Source organism: Rhinopithecus bieti, unplaced genomic scaffold, assembly GCF_001698545.2.
Source record: "Rhinopithecus bieti isolate Rb0 unplaced genomic scaffold, ASM169854v2 scaffold_5260, whole genome shotgun sequence".
Taxonomy (NCBI): Eukaryota; Metazoa; Chordata; class Mammalia; order Primates; family Cercopithecidae; genus Rhinopithecus; species Rhinopithecus bieti.
The window spans coordinates 4,750,237-4,770,917 of record NW_016805896.1 but is presented as its reverse complement, the minus strand read 5'-3'; the positions used below and the strand labels follow the sequence as shown (position 1 = coordinate 4,770,917).

General features: G+C 41.4%; 1 protein-coding gene across 4 annotated transcripts in view; it reads left to right on the top strand.

The window, feature by feature from the left end:
• MAPRE2 (microtubule associated protein RP/EB family member 2) overlaps positions 1–20,681 on the top strand; it is a 167,202-nt gene that overhangs the window by 132,830 nt on the left and 13,691 nt on the right. For all 4 annotated transcript variants that reach the window (XM_017874060.1, XM_017874062.1, XM_017874061.1 and 1 more), the window contains one exon: positions 17,254–17,393. In XM_017874060.1, the coding sequence (XP_017729549.1) occupies positions 17,254–17,393 (140 nt within the window). The remainder of the gene's footprint in view (positions 1–17,253; positions 17,394–20,681) is intronic.

Sequence of the window (20,681 nt, the reverse complement as noted above, 5' to 3'; positions counted from 1 at the left end):
TAGAACTGTCTTGGCTATAAAGGATCTTCTTTGATTCCATATGAAATTTAAAATAGTTTTTTTCTAATTCTGTGAAGAATGGCAGTGGTAGTTTGATGGAAATAGCTTTGAATCTATAAATTACTTTGAGCAGTATGGCCTTTGTATTGTGTGAAGTGTGTTCCTCTTTATCTTTGATAATATTCTGTGTCTTGAAATCTATTTTATCTGACATTAATCTAGCTACTCTAGCTTTTTTATGCTTACTATTGCATGGCATCATCTTTCTCCATGATAATTTAAATTTCTACCTGTCTTTGTCTTTGTATTTAAAGTGTGACAGCATGTAATCAGGTCTGCTTTTTTATTCATTCTGATAATCTCTACTGTTTAATTGGAGTGTCCAGTCCATTTACATTTCATATAATCATGTAATTATTGATTTGATTGGATTTAGATCTACCACATTATTTGTTTTCTGTTTGTCCCCTCTGTTTCTTGTTTTGTTGTTTCTCCCTTCCTGTCATCTTCTGGATTTTTAAAATATTTTTTTAGGTTTCTATTTTAATTTACTTACCACCTTTCAGACTACACCTCTTCCCACTTATTTTTTAGGTGTTGCTCTAAGGATTACATATATATTCTTGTTTTTTCACACTATCCTTAAAATTAATACTGTATACCTTTATGTAAAATGTGGAAACCTTGCAACCATCCCTCCCCATTGTTCTTTGTTATAGTTGTCATATGTATTACATTTATATACATTATGAACCTCACAAGATAGATAATGTTACAACTTTTGCTTTAAACCTACACTGTCTAATACAGGTTGGCTTTTGAACACTTGAAATGTGCTTGTTCATCATTAAAATGTGCTGTGTGTATAAAATGCATGCTGAATTTAGAAGACTCAGTGTGAGAAACAGAATGTAAAACATCTAATAATTTTTGTATTGATTACATGTAGAAATTATATTTCATGTATGTTGTATATATTTTGCATATGTTAAAAACAGTGGAGTTTTTTTACCTTTTTGATGTGGCTACTTGAAAATTTATGTGGTTCACATATTTCTATTAGACAGTTATGCTTTAAACAGTCTTATCTATTGTAAAGAAATTATGGGAAAAGTTGTTTGTTTCATATTTTTACTATTTTCAATGTTCTACATTTCTGAACACCCAAGTTCCCTACCGGTTTCGTTTCTCTTTAGCCTGAAGGCCTTTTGTTGGGATTTCTTATATTGCAGGTCCAGTGGCAAAATTATTTTGATTTTCTTTTCTGTAAATGTCTTTTTTTTTACCTTCATTCTTAAAGAATATTTTCACTTGATAAAGGATTCAAGCTGGGTTTTGTTTTTCCTTTTGTTTTATTTTTTGCCTGTAAGCACTTTAAAGATGTTATTCCACTGCATGTGGCCTCCAAAGATAAGAAGTGCATACTCATTCTACCCTGTATGTAATACATAGTTTTTCTCTAAGTGCAGTCAAAATTTTCTCCTTATCTTTGGTTTTCAGTAGTGTGACTATGATGTGCCTAATTATGGTTCTCTTTGAATTTATCTTGTTTTGGAGTTCATTATGCTTCCTGAATCTGTGAGTTTATGTCTTTGGGAAGATTCCAAGCATTATTTTTTCAAGTTTTTTTTCAGCTCCATTCTTTCTCCTATCCTTCTGGGACTTCATTTATCCATATGTTAGAGCTTTTGAAATTATACCAAAAGTCCCTGAGGCACAGTTGATTTTCTTCCCAGTACTTATTTTCTCTCTTCTTTAGATTAGATGGTTTATGTTGATGTAAATTCAAGTTTACCCTCTCTTTCCTGTGTCATCTTCATTCTACTGTTGTAGAAGTCTTCATTTTAAAATTTCAGCTATTGTATTTTTCTGTTTACTTTTTTTTTTTTCTTTCTCTGCTGAGTTTGCCTATCTTTTCATTCATTAGGAGCCTATTTCCTTTACTTCTCTAAGCAGGCTTATGGTAGCTGCTTTGAAAGTTTTTGTCTGCTAATTCCATTATTGTGGCCATCTCACAATTGACATCTGTTGATTTATTTTTCTTTGAGAATATGTCACATTTTCCTGGCCCTTTATATGTCAAATAATGTTGGGTTATGTCTTAGTTATTGTGAATTTTAATGCTCTGAAGACTGGATTTTGTTATATTGCTGCAAAGAAGGTTGATGTTTGTGAGTTAACAGGCATTTAACTCAATTAGAGTCCAAGGGAAAAATACTCAGGAAGTTAACTCCCATTCAAGGGGATCTAACCTTAGCCTCAAGCCTGTGCCTTTATGTAAGACTTCCTTTTCCTTGTTACTGCAAAGATGCCCTAAATCTTCATTTACCTTTTTGAGAAACTCCTTAATTTAACCACAAATGTTGGTCTTTCCCTAAAACCATTATTTACTCTAAGAAATTAACTCTAGGACAGTCTATGATGCCATTTGACTTCCCAGAGCCCTGTAGGGTGGGTATAGTTACCCTTCTTGTCCCTTGATGGTCTCGCCATCAGGATGAGTCATGCCTGTTTATTCTTACAGTTTGCCAGTAGATGCCTGCTTGGTACTGCTATTTTACAGTCCCCAGTCACTTATCCACATACTCTCCTACCCAAGTCCCTTACATATGTCTTTAAGGATCAAATATTAATTTTAGAAATCATGTAATAATACAAGGAAGAGATGCATTTTTCTTACTAGCCCATAATTAGCAAGACTTCTTTTCAAATAGATGTTAGTACTTCTCATTATTATGCAGAACACTGTTTCTTTCTTTTCTTTTCTTCTTTTCTTTTTCTTTTTTCCTTTTTTTAAATTGAGTCTCACTCTTGTTGCCCAGACTGGAATGCAATAATGCAACCTCCGCCTCCCGCATTCAATCAAGCGATTCTCCTGTCTCAGCCTCCCGAGTAGCTGGGATTATAGGCATGCACCACCACGCTCGCTAATTTTGTATTTTTAGTAAAGATGGGATTTCTCCATGTTGGTCAGGCTGGTTTCAAACTCTCAACCTCAGGTGATCCACCCGCCTCGGCCTCCCAAAGTGCTGGGATTACAGGTGTGAGCCACCATGCCCGGCAGAACACTGTTTCTTTTACCCAACCCCTACCTCATATTAGCATTGCATCCTTTTGACCTGTTCATATTAAGAAACGATTCCGTTGCTAAGCTGCATACCATTTAATGGCTACTCCCTTAGCTACATTAAGACTTGGAAAAAATAGAAATATTCTAATGGCTCAACTAATTAAATTCTTATAGAAGATCCCCTACTCCCTGGAAGAAGAGAGGTAGCAGTAGCTTTGTTCTTCTGGTTACATATGTAAGATGTATAAAAGACACTGCTAGACATTGAGATAGTTTTCTCCTCAAAGAAGAACTGAAACTGCATTTCTCTACATTTTAGTCTGTTCAGGCTGCTGTAACAAAATGTCGTAAACTAGGTAGCCTTGTATAAACAATAGAAATGTATTTCTCACAGTTCTGGGGACTGGGAAGTCCAAGACCAGTGCACCAGCAGATTCAGGGTCTGGTGAGAGCCCTGTCCACATATATGGTGCCTTCTGTTTCCTCAGATGGTGAAAGAGGCAAAGCCCCTTAGGCCTGTTTTATAAGGGCATTGATCTCATAGAGATCATGACCCATTAGACCTCCCAAAGACCCCACCTTCTTAGTACTACTGTGTTGGGGATTAGGTTTCAATGTATAGATCTGAGGGGGACACAGACATTCAGACCGTAGCACCTACCTCTTATGATGATAAAAACCACAGCATAAAATACGAGCAGTGCCCTGCCTTGCCAGTACACTGAATATTTCCGAGTTTAAAATATTGAGCAGAGAGAAGAGCAGAAAATTATGAAGAATTCTGGAGTTTCAAATGGGAATCTCCTGGCAGTATCTGTAGAAAAGCCCAAGGGCTTCTTCCTAGGAAGAGCCGTACATTTTTCATTCCCATCCTAATTTCTTTGCTTACTGAGATAGCATTTTTGACAGATGATTTATTAATTCAATTTGCAATTTTTAATTATTTTGGATTTCTGGGTCAAAGTATGTACATTTAAAAAAACTAGAGTATTTTAAAGCTTAGAGATCAAAACCTACAGAATGTTGTGGTACTGTTACTATGCAACTCAAATCTGAATCTTAATATGAATAGAATTTTTCATGAAAGTTAGGGAAAATGAAAACATTTAAAAGGTAGAAGGCCAGGCACAGTGTGGCTCATGCCTGCAGTCCCAGCTTTTTGGGAGGCCAAGGTGGGAGGATTGCTTGAGCTCAGGAGTTTGAGACCAGCCTGGGCAACATGGCAAAACCCTGTCTCTACAAAAAATACAAAAATTAGCCAGGCATGGTGGCACATACCTGTAGTCCCAGCTACTCAGGAGGCTGAGGTGGGAGGATCAGTTGAGCCTGGGGCTCAAGGCTGCAGTGAGCCATGTTCATGCCACTACACTCCAACCTGGGCAACAAAGTGGAACCCTGTCTCAAAAAAATAAAATATAGAAGGAGTCATCAGTAATATTAGCAAATATTTATTGAGCACATATTAAGTGTCAGCTATTATCCTAAGAACTTAATATGTATTCAACAATTCTAAAAGACAGATCATATAATTACCCTCCACTTTAAAGTTGAGGAAACTGAGGCACAGAGAGGTTTAGTAACTTGCCAGGGTCACACACTAGAAGGAGAGGACTTAAGATTTAAGGCCAGACTCTGTGATTCCAGAACCCATGCGCTTTCATCATTATATTATATTGCGCCTCTCATATGTCATGGATGTGGTCTTGTTTTCTCCTCTTACTTCCTCCCCACACTATATTGAACCACAGTAAATTTCACAACCAAATTCAAATTACATGGTATATGGAGGATATAAAAAGCTCTGCAGTGTTACTTAGGCTTGAGACGACAGAACACATGCTGTTCTATTGAGATGACATTTATTTTTTTATCGTGATTTTTCAAAAGTTCAAAAACATTTCCTTTCATCCAACTAGTAAGTTCTAGGGTGAGAGAGAGTTACTATACTGTAGAGTTACTGTCTACATTTATAGATGCAGGAAATGTTAAAACCATTTGTTCCAGGCCTCTTATTAGCTCAAAAGCAGAAGTGTATATAAAGCCAAGAATATTGAGCCCTAGATTAGTAGAATTACTAATCTCTGATTTTTTAATCCTTCAAATCAATTAGCTCTCCATGTGAATGGTCTGGGTGATTTGAAAGTGAAGGATAGACGCCATTGGCATGTATTTGGGCACGTAGAGTCTGTTCCTTCACACAGGGCTCTGCAGAGGAGGGCGAGGGTCTCTATTGTTGTCCTCCCTGCACTGGCAGACCATCCTAGCCCTTTTCAAAATAGCACTGGGTCATTAATCTTATATAGATGTTCCTGATATGTGTTGAAATATTAATTCTATAACTAAACCCCATGTCCTCATCTGATGGATCATTCCTTTTCTCTCCATAGGTATAATATCAGATTTTACTTCCAGCCTAACTGTAAACCTCGCCAGACCACACAAGACGCTGACTTAGCATTCATTCTTAGTTTCCACAAGCAGAATGTCATAGATTGTCTGTGAACCAATTTTTTTTTTTTTTTTTTTTTTTTTTTTTTTTTTTTTTTTTTTTGAGACGGAGTCTCACTCTGTCGCCCAGGCTGGAGTGCGGTGGCCTGATCTCAGCTCACTGCAAACTCTGCCTCCCGGGTTTACACCATTCTTCTGCTTCAGCCTCCCGAGTAACTGGGACTACAGGCACCCGCCACCTTGCCCGGCTAGTTTTTTGTATTTTTTAGTGGAGATGTGGTTTCACCATGTTCAGGATGGTCTCGATCTCCTGACCTCGTGATCCGCCCATCTTGGCCTCCCAAAGTGCTGGGATTACAGGCTTGAGCCACTGGGCCCGGCCCCCTATTTTTCTTTATTATTCATACCTGTTTTTGTTACTTAGTATATTGGGCAGGAATCGAAAACAGCTTTGACTTGTAGAATTTTCTAGAATCCCTTTGAATTGGGTGAATTACGCTATAACTCAACTCTGTCTTGTTCAATCATTGTTCCCCCATTGCCTGGCCCGTAGAAGGTCTTCATGTAATTATTGAGTTGATGAGTTTAAGCTGAATCTTTGCAGCATTCATCTGGATCAAGGAAGATGTAGTACTCAGTCAACACATGGCTGTTTTTGAAGTGCTCTCAAGTCATATCCATTACCTGAGAAGCCTCTTACACTGTAACTTAGAAAGTATGCTAGTACACTATGCAATAGCTCAGAAAATGTTGCCTTTTGAAATTTATTTCAATAGTTTTTGGGGTACAGGTGGTTTTGGTTATATGGATAAGTCCTTGTATGGAGATTTGAGTGCACCCATCACCTGAGCAGTATACACTGTACCCAATATGTAGTCTTTTCTCCCACACTCCCCCCCAACCTTCCCCACCCCCGAGTCCCCAAAGTCTATCATATCACTCTTATGTCTTTGCATCCTCATAACTTAGCTCCCACTTAGAAGTGAGAACATGCACTATTTGACTTTTCATTCCTGAGTTATTTCACTTAGAATAATGGCCTCCAGCTCCATCCAAGTTGCTGCAAAAGATATTATTTCATTCCTTTTTATGGCTGAGTAGTATTCTATGATGTATGTATACCACATTCTCTTTATCCACTCGTTGGTTGATGGGCACTTAGGTTGGTTCCATATCTTTGCTATTGTGAATTGTGCTGCTGTAAACATGTGTGTGCAAGTGTCTTTTTCATATAATTACTTCTAGAAAATGTTTCTTAACAGTTCCTACTTCTTGGATTCCTTGCCCTTTTGTGAGCCCCTCAAGTTGTTGACAGTTTTCTTGAGGCTGCAGGACCAAGGCTTCAGTTTCTTGCTGAAAGCACCCTCAGTTCCTGGAGGCCACTTGCACCTCCTTACCTTATGGGCTTTTCCAATAAAGATGCTTACTTCATGGCAACTACTTCTTCAGGGCAATAGGGGAAGTCTCTCTGGCATGTTTGCCAGCAAGATGGTCATGTAGTAACATAATGGTGAGAGTAACTCCCATTACCTTTGCCATGTTCTGTGGGTTAGAGTCAGGTCACGGGTCTTACATACACTCAAGGGGAGGCTGTTATACAAAAACATGAACACCAGGAGGTGGAGATTAATAGGGTAAGGGGATTACTTTAGGATTTGTTTGTCACACTGAGGTTACACTTTATAGTAGGGAGTCATGGAAAAGTTTAAGCAGAAGCGTGCTTTGTATTATAGAAAACACATTAGAGAGGGTACAGTTAGAATCTCGTAAACCAGCTAAGAGGCTTTGCCGCAAACCACATGGGAGAAGACAGTGGCCTTAATGAAGGCAGTAGCCATGTGGGTGATGGAGACCCTAAGATGATACAGTCAGCAAAATTGGATGATTAATGGGATATGGGAAGTAAAGAAGAGGAGGAAATCAGGGATAAATGTTACACACATTTCTAACTTAGTAGTCGGTTGGTAGAAGCAGAGATACCTGGACCAGGAGCCTGGTGAGCATGGGGCTTACCTCGGAATTCTCCCTTCCCTGAGCTCCAGCCTGCCCTGTGGCCTCAGATCATGTCTATCTTAGCAGTGTCTGGATAAGATGGTGTTAATGGAGCACAGCAGGTTAGCCACCATCAAATAAACAACCACAAGCACTGGTCTTGCTAGTTGTCAGTCAATAGGGGCTCTGGCTGGAGTCTAAAGGACATATTATAAACCTAGTACTTACGTTCCCCCAAAATGACCATCCTAGTGTATAAGCTTTTTGGTAAATGAGTACTGCATACCAGGAGTGCAGTAGTACCCTCGATGTCATTGTTGTGGTAATGCCTGTGTGTCATCTGCCCAGCGGGCTGGCTCAGTGTGCTGGGCTCCGTCACCATCTTCCCCTGTTACTGCAGTGAACAGGCGTACTCCTCTAAATTATTGTTGGGATGGGGTGAGTGAGCCTCGCCATTTCTATTGCTCTGAGAATGATCGAAGAATAATATTTTGAATGAAGATAGTGATTGGATTTGACACCGAATGTGTTTCAAAGGACACTTAATTTTTTACCAAGATGTGAGGTGTGAAAAGTCAGTAGTTTATCGAAAGAAATAGATAGCATGTTGAAATAACTATTTAAAAGATAGAATTTTTAATACTTGAGCCATTGTAAGATGCGGAACACTTTCCTGCATTTTTCCTCCTATGAAAAATTCTCTGAAACCAGAGTGACTCAAGCAGAGCCTGGAAAATACTGGAGAATCACATGATAGCTAAAAATAAGCACATCATCTCTAGCAGGGACAGTAAGCAGGGCAGAAGTAACTCGGTATGTGAAGGCTCACACTCACTGGATATGCTCAGGAGAGTCAGGCCCTCTGTCCTTTGCAGGGGCAGACTTTGAGACCACCGGTCAGCGAAGAGAGGTCCTCAGGAGCTGGTCATTCTGTGCTGCAGTAGCCATGCCCTTGGCAGGCCCCCAACCTGCAGTGCGCCTCACTCGTACGCTCTCCCAGGGACAGAGCCATTTATTTTACACTGTAATGACCCCTAAACAGTGGATTGGGAGGGAAACAGGCTGACTCATAGCTCTTGTTACTGCCTGTTTTCTCTTAAGCCCTCCCCTTGGAATCAATAGCACATGCCATTGATCACAGAATGTCTTTTTGTTGCTGTTAACATTGCAAAACGTGTATTTTGTGAAATTGCTGGACATTTGGTGACTGTTTTGTAGGATATAGAATAGGGTTTCTTAAACTATACCATTGCAGGTACTTTACCAAAAGCACAACGAATCTTGTCTTAGGCACTTGCTGCTCATACCCAGGGAAATTACTGCAGTAGCCCCCTAGCTGACCTTTCTGCATCTCCCCTCAGCCTCCCTGGTCTGTTCTCAACACGGCAGGCAAAGTGAGCTATTTGAAAGCAAAGCTAAATCATGTCACTCTGTTCAGGATCCTGCACTGGCTTCCCTTTTCCCCTGCGAGGTCCTTTTTGACCTGCCCTTCCAGTACATCTCTGACCTTCTATCTACCTGCAGTATCCCATTCTCACACTGCCCCACCCACCTGACCTGGCTCCTGAGTGGGGAAGGCAGGGCCTTTGCACCCCCATTCAGCATTTCCTCTGCCTGGTCTGCTCTGCTCCTGGCTGTCCAGACGGCCACCTTCCTATCCTGCCTCAGGTCTTCGCTCAGGTCTCACTCACTGTGAGAAACCTTGAAGAAGGAAGGGTTACTCCTGCAGCTGGCATGTTCCCTGCAGGAATCCTGGAAGTTGTGACTATGGAGTTTGCTACAAGAGCTGTTGGCTTCTGTGAAGAATGAGACTTTTGAGCCACAGTGACCCCACACAGGAGGTTCTCGCCTCCTGTATCTGTGCCAGACTGCTGCAGGACTCCCAGCAAGAGGGGCACCTGGCACTGCCCTGCTAGTGCTTGGTGTTCTGACCTCTGTTCTTCTGGGTGGCCTTGGTGTGAGTGTGGCCCGTGAAAGTACCATGGGTCTGAGTTGAAAAACGGAAACTGGAGGAAGAAACCATAGTGGATGCTTAGGCCTTCCATGAAATTCCTATTTAAAATTGCTACTCGCCCACCCCCAACCCAGCTCTCTCTACGCAACCCTGCTCTGATTTTCTCTTGTTCATAGCACTTATTTTCTAGTTTATTCTATCACTTACTAATTTATGTTATTATTTATTGTCTAGTTCCCCTGTTAGAATGTTAATTCCACAAGGACAAGCATCTTTTGTGTTTCATTCATTGTTTGATCTCAGTTGCCTGTTAGCTTTCTCAGGTGCATAATAAGGTTATGGCTCAATAACAGTTTGCACAAATGAATGAATTAGGATAATTTAGAAGAAGTACAGACGAAGATAGATAGGGAGTGCATGGAATGGAAGGAACCTATGCCTTGGAGCCCATTGGTGGGTTATGGGTTAATCACATTTTTTGGTTCTAAAAGCAAATTTGTTGAAGCTGAGCATATTTACATGATGCAGTTGTGCATCTTTATACAATAGTTGTTCACTGTGTAAAAACTGGGTTAATCAATTTTGTAAAATGTTCTTTAAATAAAATGAGCCTTATTTTCTTAGTATTTCAGCTGTTTTATTTTCGTAGTATCTAGAAATGGGAAACAAGTGTACTTTCGCATCATTAGTTGAATCAGGTCTCATTTGCTGAGTAATAATAGTAATGTAAGCTACCATTTATTAAGCACATACTATGTGCCAGATGTAATCATTTCCATGTATTAAGTCATGTACCCCTCCCAACTCTGGGAAGTTGGCACTGCTCTTCCTTTCTTAAATGTAAAGCAAGCAAGGTGGCCACAAAGCTACACCAGTCAGGAAGTAGTGGAGCTGGGACCCCTAGGAAGGCTCTCTGGCTGCTGAGCCCCCACTCTTGACCACTGCACTCACTCCCTCCCTAGAGGCAGGTGAAGGATGTCCAATTCCTTACCAGGTCTTCATTCCCACGAGATTGGTGTGGCTCGTGCCTGCTGTGTGGAGCTGCCCCTAGCTGCTCAAGGAGGACTGCCCACTCTTAAGAGCCTCCACTGAAAAGGAAGAGCTGCAAACCCCACCACTGGCTGCATTGGTCAGAATAGAAGTCATAAGGGCTGCAAACTGCCAATTTCAGAATAAAAAAACCAGCCTCCTAATGATCTCATGAATCAGGGCATCCCAGAACCCTTTTAAGTTTCATTTGGCCTGAACTCTGTCCACTGAGGTGTTTTTTTGCCCTAAACTCAGAACAAATTACAGAATCTACAAAGTGAAAGTATGGAGACAGTTTTGAAGGAAAGACCAGCTCAATGTAACTTGAATTTGCAGTAATCAGAATTCTGTAGGGACTGGCAATCCTTTTGCAGTATGAGGGTTCTGATGTCAGTTCAGTTACCGAGGAAGTCCTCTTCCTGTGGAATTCACTCTCCTCATCAGTCTAGCCCATACCCCTTCTCCAGCAATGACATTACTTTTTTTTTTAACCAAGCTCATTATCTGTTAAAAAATATAATCTCTTTGTCAAAGTGCAGGGGATAATAAAGTAATATCAGATCCATCCACAATGAATCAGAACAGATGCAGTGTATCTTCTGCCATAGTTATTCAGCTCTGGGTTTTCTTCATTTGAGTGAGAAGGGCTGGGGGGATGGTTTGGGAGGGGAAAGGGCTCTCAAAGTAGAGAAAAATTGGGAATGACCATAACCAGAAGAGTAGTGGCCGCCTGCATGTGTGTGTGCACACGCTCATGTTTTTAATGTCTCTGCGGTTCTTGTCAACAGTATTAATGTCATATTTTTAGCTCCTCTGTTTATGATTTTGGCAAAAGGAATAATATGGCAGATTATGTGAAAAGAATTTCTAAATTCCAGCAGAGTCTTGGCCATGAAGGATAAAGCCAAGTCCAGTGCTTTGATTTGCTTCATTCTTCTGAATCCATTGGGCCTCATATGCCCAACATGTTGCAGCATTTTCCATAAACATTAAGCAAGCTACTAGTTATTGACATTAGACACGGCAACGCCCAGGCTTCACTAAGGCAGTGAATCCGACCACTCCGAATTGTTTTACAACTATGGTTAAAATGTCTTAGAATCATATTTATACCCCCAAATCCTAAAGGCATTAATTAAGACACAACTGCTCAAAGACTAGCATTGTAAATCATGTCCAGTGAGCAGATTCAGAGAATTACAGGGACTTGGACAGAATTGATGCTTATTTTCCTCTGCTTCTGAGATTCCTTTTTATTTTGAAAGGTAAAATTAGGGAGGTAGAAAAGCTTGAGGGCAAAATGGTTACTTGCAAACAGGGCCACCACTAATTATGTTCTCAGGACATCATCAAATGCAGCTTGAAAAAAAATTGAAATATTTGAATCAGCTGCAAGAAAAAAAATCTATATCTGTATTACAGCCAAAGTAGGTGCACTCTCTGTAAAAGCTATTATGTAAATGTTTTCCACATAAGCATCATTGAGCTAAGAGGCCTGGGAAAGGTACAGAAGTCAAATCACTGATGGAGTGGGGCATTCTGGGAAGCAAGAAGATAGCTTTTGAGGACTTCGGTATCTAAAACCAGGATTGGATGCTGTCAGAGACATGTTGGGAGCAGTTTACGAGATTGGAATACAGATGGTAGCTCACATAAAAGTCTTCTATCAGTGTTAAGTTTATGACATTGATAACTGTGCAGTTTTGCGAGAACATTCTTGTTAATATTGCCCAGGTAAGGGGGAAAGAGTATCTGGCAGCCCCGGAAACTTTAGAGTGTGGTTGTTAGAAGACAGCGAGACCTAGAAAGCAAATAAACAAAAACAAGTTCTTCACTCTAAAGAGTTATGCTATATGTTAGGATATTGTCTATTATTTATCCTGAAAAGGAAAACATGAAATCATTGAATATAATGAGGACAAAAGGTTTCATTTTTATTTTTATACATTTAGTATTTCTTAATCATGTGACAGCTGCGAGGGGTAAATTACTTCCATTTCAAATTGCAGCTTGTGATGATTTAATGAGCCCACTTTACATTTATTTGAAAACGAGCTTTTAGTTTAACTGTTAATTATGGGGTTTTTGTTGTTGTTGTTGTTGTTTTTTGCCCAAACCTCGGAAGATAACTAAGCTCTTTCCCATGCCTTTCCTGTTCTTTAATTTCTTCACATTTATTCATTTGAAGGTAAAAATGTAGTTAAGTAGGCCTGATCTCACATACCCTCATGCATCATTTATTTTCCTCTGTTATCAGTTTTTCTCCAAACAGTAGAATTTCAAGATCCCTCTCATTTTAAATATCAAATACTAATTACCTAAGTGATTGATTATTAAATGTTTAGAATTTTTTCCATTTCTTCCTTCACTCAGCCTGCACTGTGTCCCCGTTAGCAAGGCTTAAGGGTGGGGCAAAGCAGTTCTTCCTTCCCACTTGTGTGTAGGTGGTGGAGCAGCACAGGTTGCCAAGCCTGATTTTCATCGCCTGCACCTCTCTCATCTCAAAGGGATCCAGGAGGTGCACATGCTGTGTGCCAGTGGGAGAGCCCTGGGGCCCTAGGCCACCCCCTGACCTTTGCCTGATTTGTGAACACAGATGCCATTTTAGGGCTGAGACTCTGCTGAACCACAGCTTGGCGAGTCCAAGCCACACAGGCAGGTTGAAGTTGGGCTCTGTTAACAGCAAGGGATATTTCCTCAAGGGAAGAAAACAAAGCAAAACCTGTTTCCCCAAGTGACTGTGTGTGGCTAGAAGGGGGAGAGCATCAGTAACTGCAGCAGCTGCACCCTCCCTCCCTGCCATGAGCCGTGCTGAGCGCCTCCCGCGGTCGGGGATTCTCCCTGCGTGTCTCCTCACTGCTCTCCTGGCCAGTGTCCTCTGCTTCTTCATAGTTGCTCTTCCCTGAAAATGTGGCTTTGCCCAGGGGTTTGGCTTGCCACAACCCCTTCTACATCTTATCAAACATTTCAGTTTTTTTTTCAAGCTCTATTTGATGATATCCTGAGAATATAATTAGTGGTAGCCCTGTATTATAAGCAGTCAGCTTCTGTTTCTTCCATCACTTTTTTATTTTTAAATTGACATCAGACTGGATAAGGCCAGATACCAGAACATGAGTGTGTCTGATGATCCTAGCTCAGTTATTGCAACCACTTTGTTGTTGCTGACCTGCCTGTGAAAGACTGCCAGCGTGGGTGGGTCATCACATGCTCTCTAGGGAAGCCCCCTCTGCAAGGTTGTGGCCCTCAGGAAAGGCCAGTGAGCATGGCACAGGCTTGGACAGCCCAGCACAGACCACTCAGAATTAAGCATATACTGACTGACTGAGTTGACTCCACCTCTCCTGATTCTGTGTAGGTAAGGAGCCTAAGTAATTTACAGAAGGTAATCTTGAGAGGAAACCAAGGAGGAGCTCTCTTTCTGGGAGGCTGATGGTTTTTATTTGGTTTCCTTCTTGTCTTGGCGGTTCTTTGTGTCTGTGACTTTGACATTGGCATCAGCTCCTCAAGCTTCCCCCAGTGTCCTTACCCTGAAGAGATGCCTCTGCTAGGTCTTATATAATGAATTATAAAAACTATTATTGAATGTCTCTGGGTTAGGCACTGTGATTGGTGGTGAGAGCATAAGGTGACTAATACAGATAAAACTCCTATGTGCTGGCGTTTCCGCTCGTGGGAGAAGTAGGCATTAAAGAAATAGCCGTACCACAACAGTGGAAAGTGTTCAGGGCACTTTGCCCTTCCAGACAAAGTGACATCTGAGCTGAGACTGGAAGGGTGGTAGACCTACTTGCTCAGAGGAGGTAGGGGACAGGAAGGAGGCAGAGGGAATACAGCCTGAATTGCATGGTGTATTAGTTCTTACAGTGCCATAAAGAACTGCCCAAGACAGGATAATTTATAAAGAAAAGAGGTTTAATTGACTCACAGTTTCTCAGGGCTGGGGAGGCCTCAGAAAACTTAAAATCATGGCTGAAGGAGAAGCAAACATGTCCCTCTTTACACGGCAGCAGGAAGGAGGAAGTGCCAAGCAAAGAGGGAACAAGCACCTTATAAAACCATCAGATCTCGTGAGAACTTACTATCACGAGAACAACATGGAGGTAACTGCCCCTCATGCTTCAATTACCTGCCACAGGATCCCTCCCACAACATGTGTGGATTATGGGAACTACAATTCAAGATGAGATTTGGGTGGAAACACAGCCAAACCATATCACATGGGGTGGTCATGAAGTCATAGAACACTGGCTTATTCCTGAGAACATTGAAGTTGCCACACTGGGAATTCCTAGATAGCTGTTGCTCATGTGAGAACTCAGCTGGAGAACAAAGACTGCATCTTAGGCATTTTTAGGGGCCTCCAGTGCATGGCCCATGGCAGGCACTTAATAAGTGTAATAAGTGTGTGTGAGGGGTGTTGATCATAGGCAGTCTTCACACTGCTTTCTGTTAGACTTCCTTTATATTAAAATATGAGGTATTGCTTATAAAAAGATCTGAATGAACTTGATATTTCCGAGCTGTCTCCCCACCTGTTAGGCTGGTGGCTGCCTCAGAGAAGACTCTTTGCCAGATCAGGTGTCCTCACCCTGCCTCCCCTACCTGCTCGTCTACATTGTTTTCTTTACCCAGTTGGTTTGCCTTTGGGTTAAAGAACTTGGTCAGCAGGATATGGAAGTAGTGTTCCAGGAGTGTTTTATATGGGCTTCAACAGAGATGAAGAAGGTTCCTCACGGCCATATACCAGTCACAAATAAAGCAAAACGTCAGCCCTCTAGAACGCTTGGGAAGCTCTTCTGCATAGGTGAGGTTTCCAGGGATCTGCAGATTTACCCTGAGAAATTCAAACTATTTTAAGTCTTCCCCAATTTAACCATTCTCATTTTAAAGTATATTAGGCACCTCCCTGTGTTTTTAAAGAAGTTTATTTAAAAAAAATTTTTTTAACAGAAAGGCCTGTATTTTAAAGGCTGTCATGCTGTCAGTGTTTCTAGAGGGTGTGACTTGCATCCAGAGCTAATGACCCCAGGCACCTGAAGACACAAATATAAATTTTATGGTCTTCCGGTTTTCTACTTTGTAATTAGGATGTTGGTTGAAACTTCTAACTGCTGTCACATACCTGTCTTTATAACCCTTCGGCTCTTGCTAATCTGTTGATACTAATAAACTGTGAAGTTGGAAATAAACTGTAAAATTGGAAACCGTATCACTAAAAGTATTATTTCCTTGTTTATATTGTTAAACTTTTGCTCTTTAACCAAATACATGTTCAGTTGAGCATTGTGCTACGCACTGGGGTTACAAAGATGAATAAGATGTGTTTCTTGCTCTAAACAAGAGCAGGGGTTGGGGTATTAGGCCAGTGGGAGCACAGAGAAGGAGCACCTACACCAGACTGAAGGGATGGTGAAAAACAGAGATCCCACTTCATGGGGACTGTGTTCAGAGGAAAAGGGAATGGGCGGGCCCCCAGTAGTGGCTTGGAATTTCATAATCCATGAAGTACATTGCGTATACACTGGGACTTCTATTTTGGCCGCAGAGGCCATTCTTGTGTCTGTGCGTTGTTCTAGGTAGTGAGAGTCTGCTGTGAGCTGAGCTCCAGATAGGTGAGGTCTTACCTGAAACCAGTGGTTTTTCATTTTTCCACTTCATAACATTATTAGTGATGCTAAGTGAATCACTTGCTTAAGGTGCTGACCCTCAGATCTCCCCATTGTAAGGGTGTATTTTCCCCTTTAGAGTAACACATGTAAATATCTTGTTCCCCAAAACCCTCTCACGTAAAGTTTACATGTCCAATGATGAGCCCTTTCTGAATCGCTTATTAGTTACGGATGTCACAAAATTGTGATTTATTTTCTAGTTCCAGCATTTCTTGTACATTTACTGACTGCCAGTGTTCCTTAAAAAGGATTGAAAAGATCTTTATATTCTTTTCTCTTCCCTCTCCCTCTTCCTGTCTTCCAGCCCATCTCTCTTTCAGTCATTATAGATTAATAGATTTTATTTATCCAGTGCATTACAATAAATGAAGCTATTGTTCTTCCTAATATTCAAACTGTCCCAAGTGTGACTAGTGGGGAACCCCTTCGAGCTCTTGGTATTGATCCTGGAGCACCTCCTTGCTTTTTGACACAAGATATCCTCAGCTTACCCTGAACATTCCCTGCCCCATCCCTAGAATCAGCCATTTCTCAAGAAGCCCTTTTATTGCAGAATAACATTTAGAAACCAAGGTTTGGGCATCAGGAGTGCCCGCTGCTATGGAGATGTCATTGCTCTTAGGCATTTTAGTGGCTAAAGCTAGGAAATGTTTTAAAAGAGAAAAAAATACATTTGTATTGATACTTCTTCTGAAGTATTAATCGGTTATAAGATCTTTTCTCTTGTTTGTTAGAAATTCAATTAGGGTGATACTTTTAAGCTTATCTAAAACCTTTCCTCTTAAAATCTTAAAATTTGTTCTCTTACTCTTACATCTCCAGAGGGAGAAGGGACAATGGCATTAACCTCATGTTACTTGAGGAAAAAAAACAGCACTCACAAAGGTGAGATAAATTGCCCAAAACAACCATACTTTTAACTGTATACACTCCTGCTGAAATATTTGTACTCCTTCTGTATGGGAAGGGATCACTGGAGGTATCTCTTATATGTTATAGTAAGCTTCTTTTATATCATTCATTTTCTATATATCTAAAACACATTTTTAATATTACCAGTATTTAGCATTTATTCTGATTGCTTTCAGGTGCAGCTAAATCAAGTCCAGCAGCTAAACCAGGATCCACACCTTCTCGACCCTCATCAGCCAAAAGGGCTTCTTCCGGCGGCTCAGCATCCAGATCTGATAAAGATTTAGAAACGCAGGTCATACACCTTAATGAACAGGTAATGCATCAGCTCTGGCCACACCTCTAGGAGCAGTGACGTATGTAAGAGGTAGGGGGCCTAGGATCCCCTAGGACTGGGGTAAGGGAGGGAAGGTAAGGAGGAATCCTTGGTTTCAAGTAAGAATAAAAAGAATTGTTCTGGAAGACAAAATCAGTAGCCCATGATGAATAAAAAGTGTTAGTCACAAATCTCAAAGTTCTACATTAAGATGGGGCAGATGGCTTAGCCTTGCTGCAGACTTCAGACCACCTTCCCCTCCCCTGTCCCTCAGGGCTGTCATGAGCTCCCGCTAGACCATAGTCCATCCTGCCCACCTCTGGCCCTTCTAGATAGTGCTGCATTGCATTAGGGTGAGTCTGTCTCCCTCTCTCTCCCTCCCTCTCCCTCCCTCTCTTTTTAAAGGCTGAGTCAGGGTTAGTCTGTCTCCCTCCCCTTCTCTTTTTTCCCTCCTTCCTTCCTTTCTTCAGCTATTAGTAGTTGAGCTCATTCTATATGAAAGATATTACGCTTAATGCTGGTAGTATAATGGTAGTAAAATAGATACCTTTCCTTCCGTCATAGAACTTGTAGATAGCAATTGCACACAGTAGGTTATTACACGAGCTAAACAAAAAACCTGATACTTCCCACAATGGCAGAAGTTGGGTGCTCCAGGAGCACCGAACCCAATATTTGGGGGATCTGAAAGGCCACAATTGTGTTTTAAGTAGAAGAGCTTTCCTTTTAATTTAGCATTCCTCACAGTTATGGTAAAATCTAGCTAGTTCCACTGTCTTTGAAATTTTCATTATAAAATCTTAGGTACTTCTCATCTTTCCTAAGATTATATGTAGCTTAAAAGTAATAAAAGCAACGGGTAGTGGAGGGCCCATACAGGAGAGCCTTTTATCCTGGCTACCCTGCCGCTATGAGAGGAGCCTTTACTCCAGGGCCCCAGGCTGTTCCCAGCCACTCACTGGGCCAGTCGTGGTGATTAATCTTATTCTTGATGAGCCAGCAAGAGTTTAGAAACAGCTTTTGTGATAATTGTATATTTGTAATCAAGAATCTAGTTTAATGAAGGCAGTTTCTTAGCTAGGGTGTTTCTTTACAATTCTGATCACTTTATGGAAAAAGGTGTAAAAACTTAAGCCATCCAGCAGGTAGGACTTGGATTTGGAAACTGGAATGTTCTAATTACCTGCTGATTCTCAGTTTGAGTCCTGTTTCCAATAATGACTTCTTCTCAATTAAAAGGCAGTAAGGACAGTCATAAAGAGCCTTGGGCCACATGTCTCAGGCTCCAAGAAAATCAGAGTAGACCTAAAGGCTGTAATGCCTTGGACCTAAAGTTGGTCCTCCCATATCCATGGGTTACCACATCTACAGATTCAAGCAACCAAGTATTGCAAATATTCAAAATAAAAAATAACGATACAAACATAAAAACTAATACAAATTAAAAACAATACAACATAACTATTTACATAGTATTAGGTATTATAAGTAATGTAGAGATAATTTAAAGTATACAGGAGTATGTGCGTAGGTTATATGCAAATATGACATCTTATATTGTCGTATATCAGGGACTTCAGTATCCATGGGTTTTTATATCTGAGGGACAATCTGGAATCAGTTCCTCTCAGATACCAAGGCACAACTGTAGAACTCTTTTTCCTTAAGGAACCCAAATTCTTTTGGTATCTTTCTTATCTTGTGTTTCTTCATGACTCCTCCCTCTCTTCCCCATCTACCACACCCAGTGTCCCACCTCTCCAGCGCAAAGTATGACCACGTGGAAACCTTGAGGTTCTCTCCCCCTTACAGCCTGACCCAGCGAGCCCCACTTCCTCTCCTTGGGGCTGGCTCTAGACTCCCGTTGGCTCTCCAGATCACACACAGAGCCCATCCCCAGGGAACCCAGACCTCTAAAATGCCTCCACTAAACCATCCTACCATCCACAATGCCACTCAGAGAACCGAGCGAGAAGAGAGAGGAATGGTCCAGTGCCACTTTCCTGTTATAATCCCTTCATTACTTCCAAAAGGCCTCACTCCCCATTTCTGGCCCCTGATACCTTCACACCGAGGAATGTGCCTCCCCCTGTCTGTCCCTCAGAAGGAAGACACACCCTGCATTGTGAGTCCTTCAATCAATATTACTGAGCACTTACTCCAAATTTATATCCATGGTTAACTGTTGCCGTTCCCTCCTTTTTCTGTCTTGGAGCCAACAGGATGCCCCTCGAGTCTGGGAGGGGGCCCCACAGGCATCATGGTGTTGGAACAAAGAACACTCAGGTGAGGAGAGGCTGAGGGGAGACCCTGATGCTGAAGGGTGAAGCACAGTCTTCATTGAGAAAGGGACAAGTGCCATAAACTTGGAGGATTCTCATTTGCTTGGCCTCTTGCATTTTCTCAGGCAATTTCCCATGATGCACTAAAGAAGTAATACTATGCTAGACCAGTCCCATGAGAGAAATGAATCAAAAGACATACAGTAGGAAAAGTCATAAACAAAATAATTAGGGACTTGTTCTGGATAGTGGGTTAGCCAACCAGAAGTGGGTTGGAGTCAGTGGATTAGCCAACTGGAAGTAGGTTGGTCATTGCTCAGGGAGCGCAGGTGAGGCTGGGGATGGGTGTCGGTTAGCCCAGGCGGAGACTATAGCCATCACTGAAACAGCAAGGCCTGCAGGAACCTGCAGTCTATGGCCACACTGGGAGGAGTTGGAAGAATCATAAGAAGAGAGCTGCTTCTCCTTTTCTAAGATCCATCTCCAGCATCTCCTTCATTGCTTAAGCATCTGCCACAACACAAGAGGGATGAGGCTGGCATTGGTCTTTGTGAGTGGGCCTATGACAGTGGAATTTTGCTTGCCAATTGATCTTTCATCATATAAGTTAGCTAGTGTTGGTTTTTACTAGGGAATGTTGGTAGTGGCAGCTGTTACCTAATGCATGTGGAATATCACTGAAGCCTGATTTGCACTAAAGGTTTGTCTGGAAAAGCCTCAGCTATTTGTTCAGTGTGCAGAACAAAGCCCTAGGGGGCCAGACAGACCTAGTTTTCGTGGGTGGGATGTGTCCTTGCCTGGTACAGGGGGCTGAGGGGTGGTAACACACCTAAGCTGCCACAGATCATCTGCTGGCACTAGCACAGGATTGAGATGGATTTTGTGTCCAAACCTGGGGAGAGGTTGGTTTGTTTTAAAGCAGGAAAGAATTTCTAGAATAAGAGTTTTCTTTTTTCTGGAATTTAAGCTGGTCACCTTCACTTTTTTTTTTTTTTTTTTTTTTTTT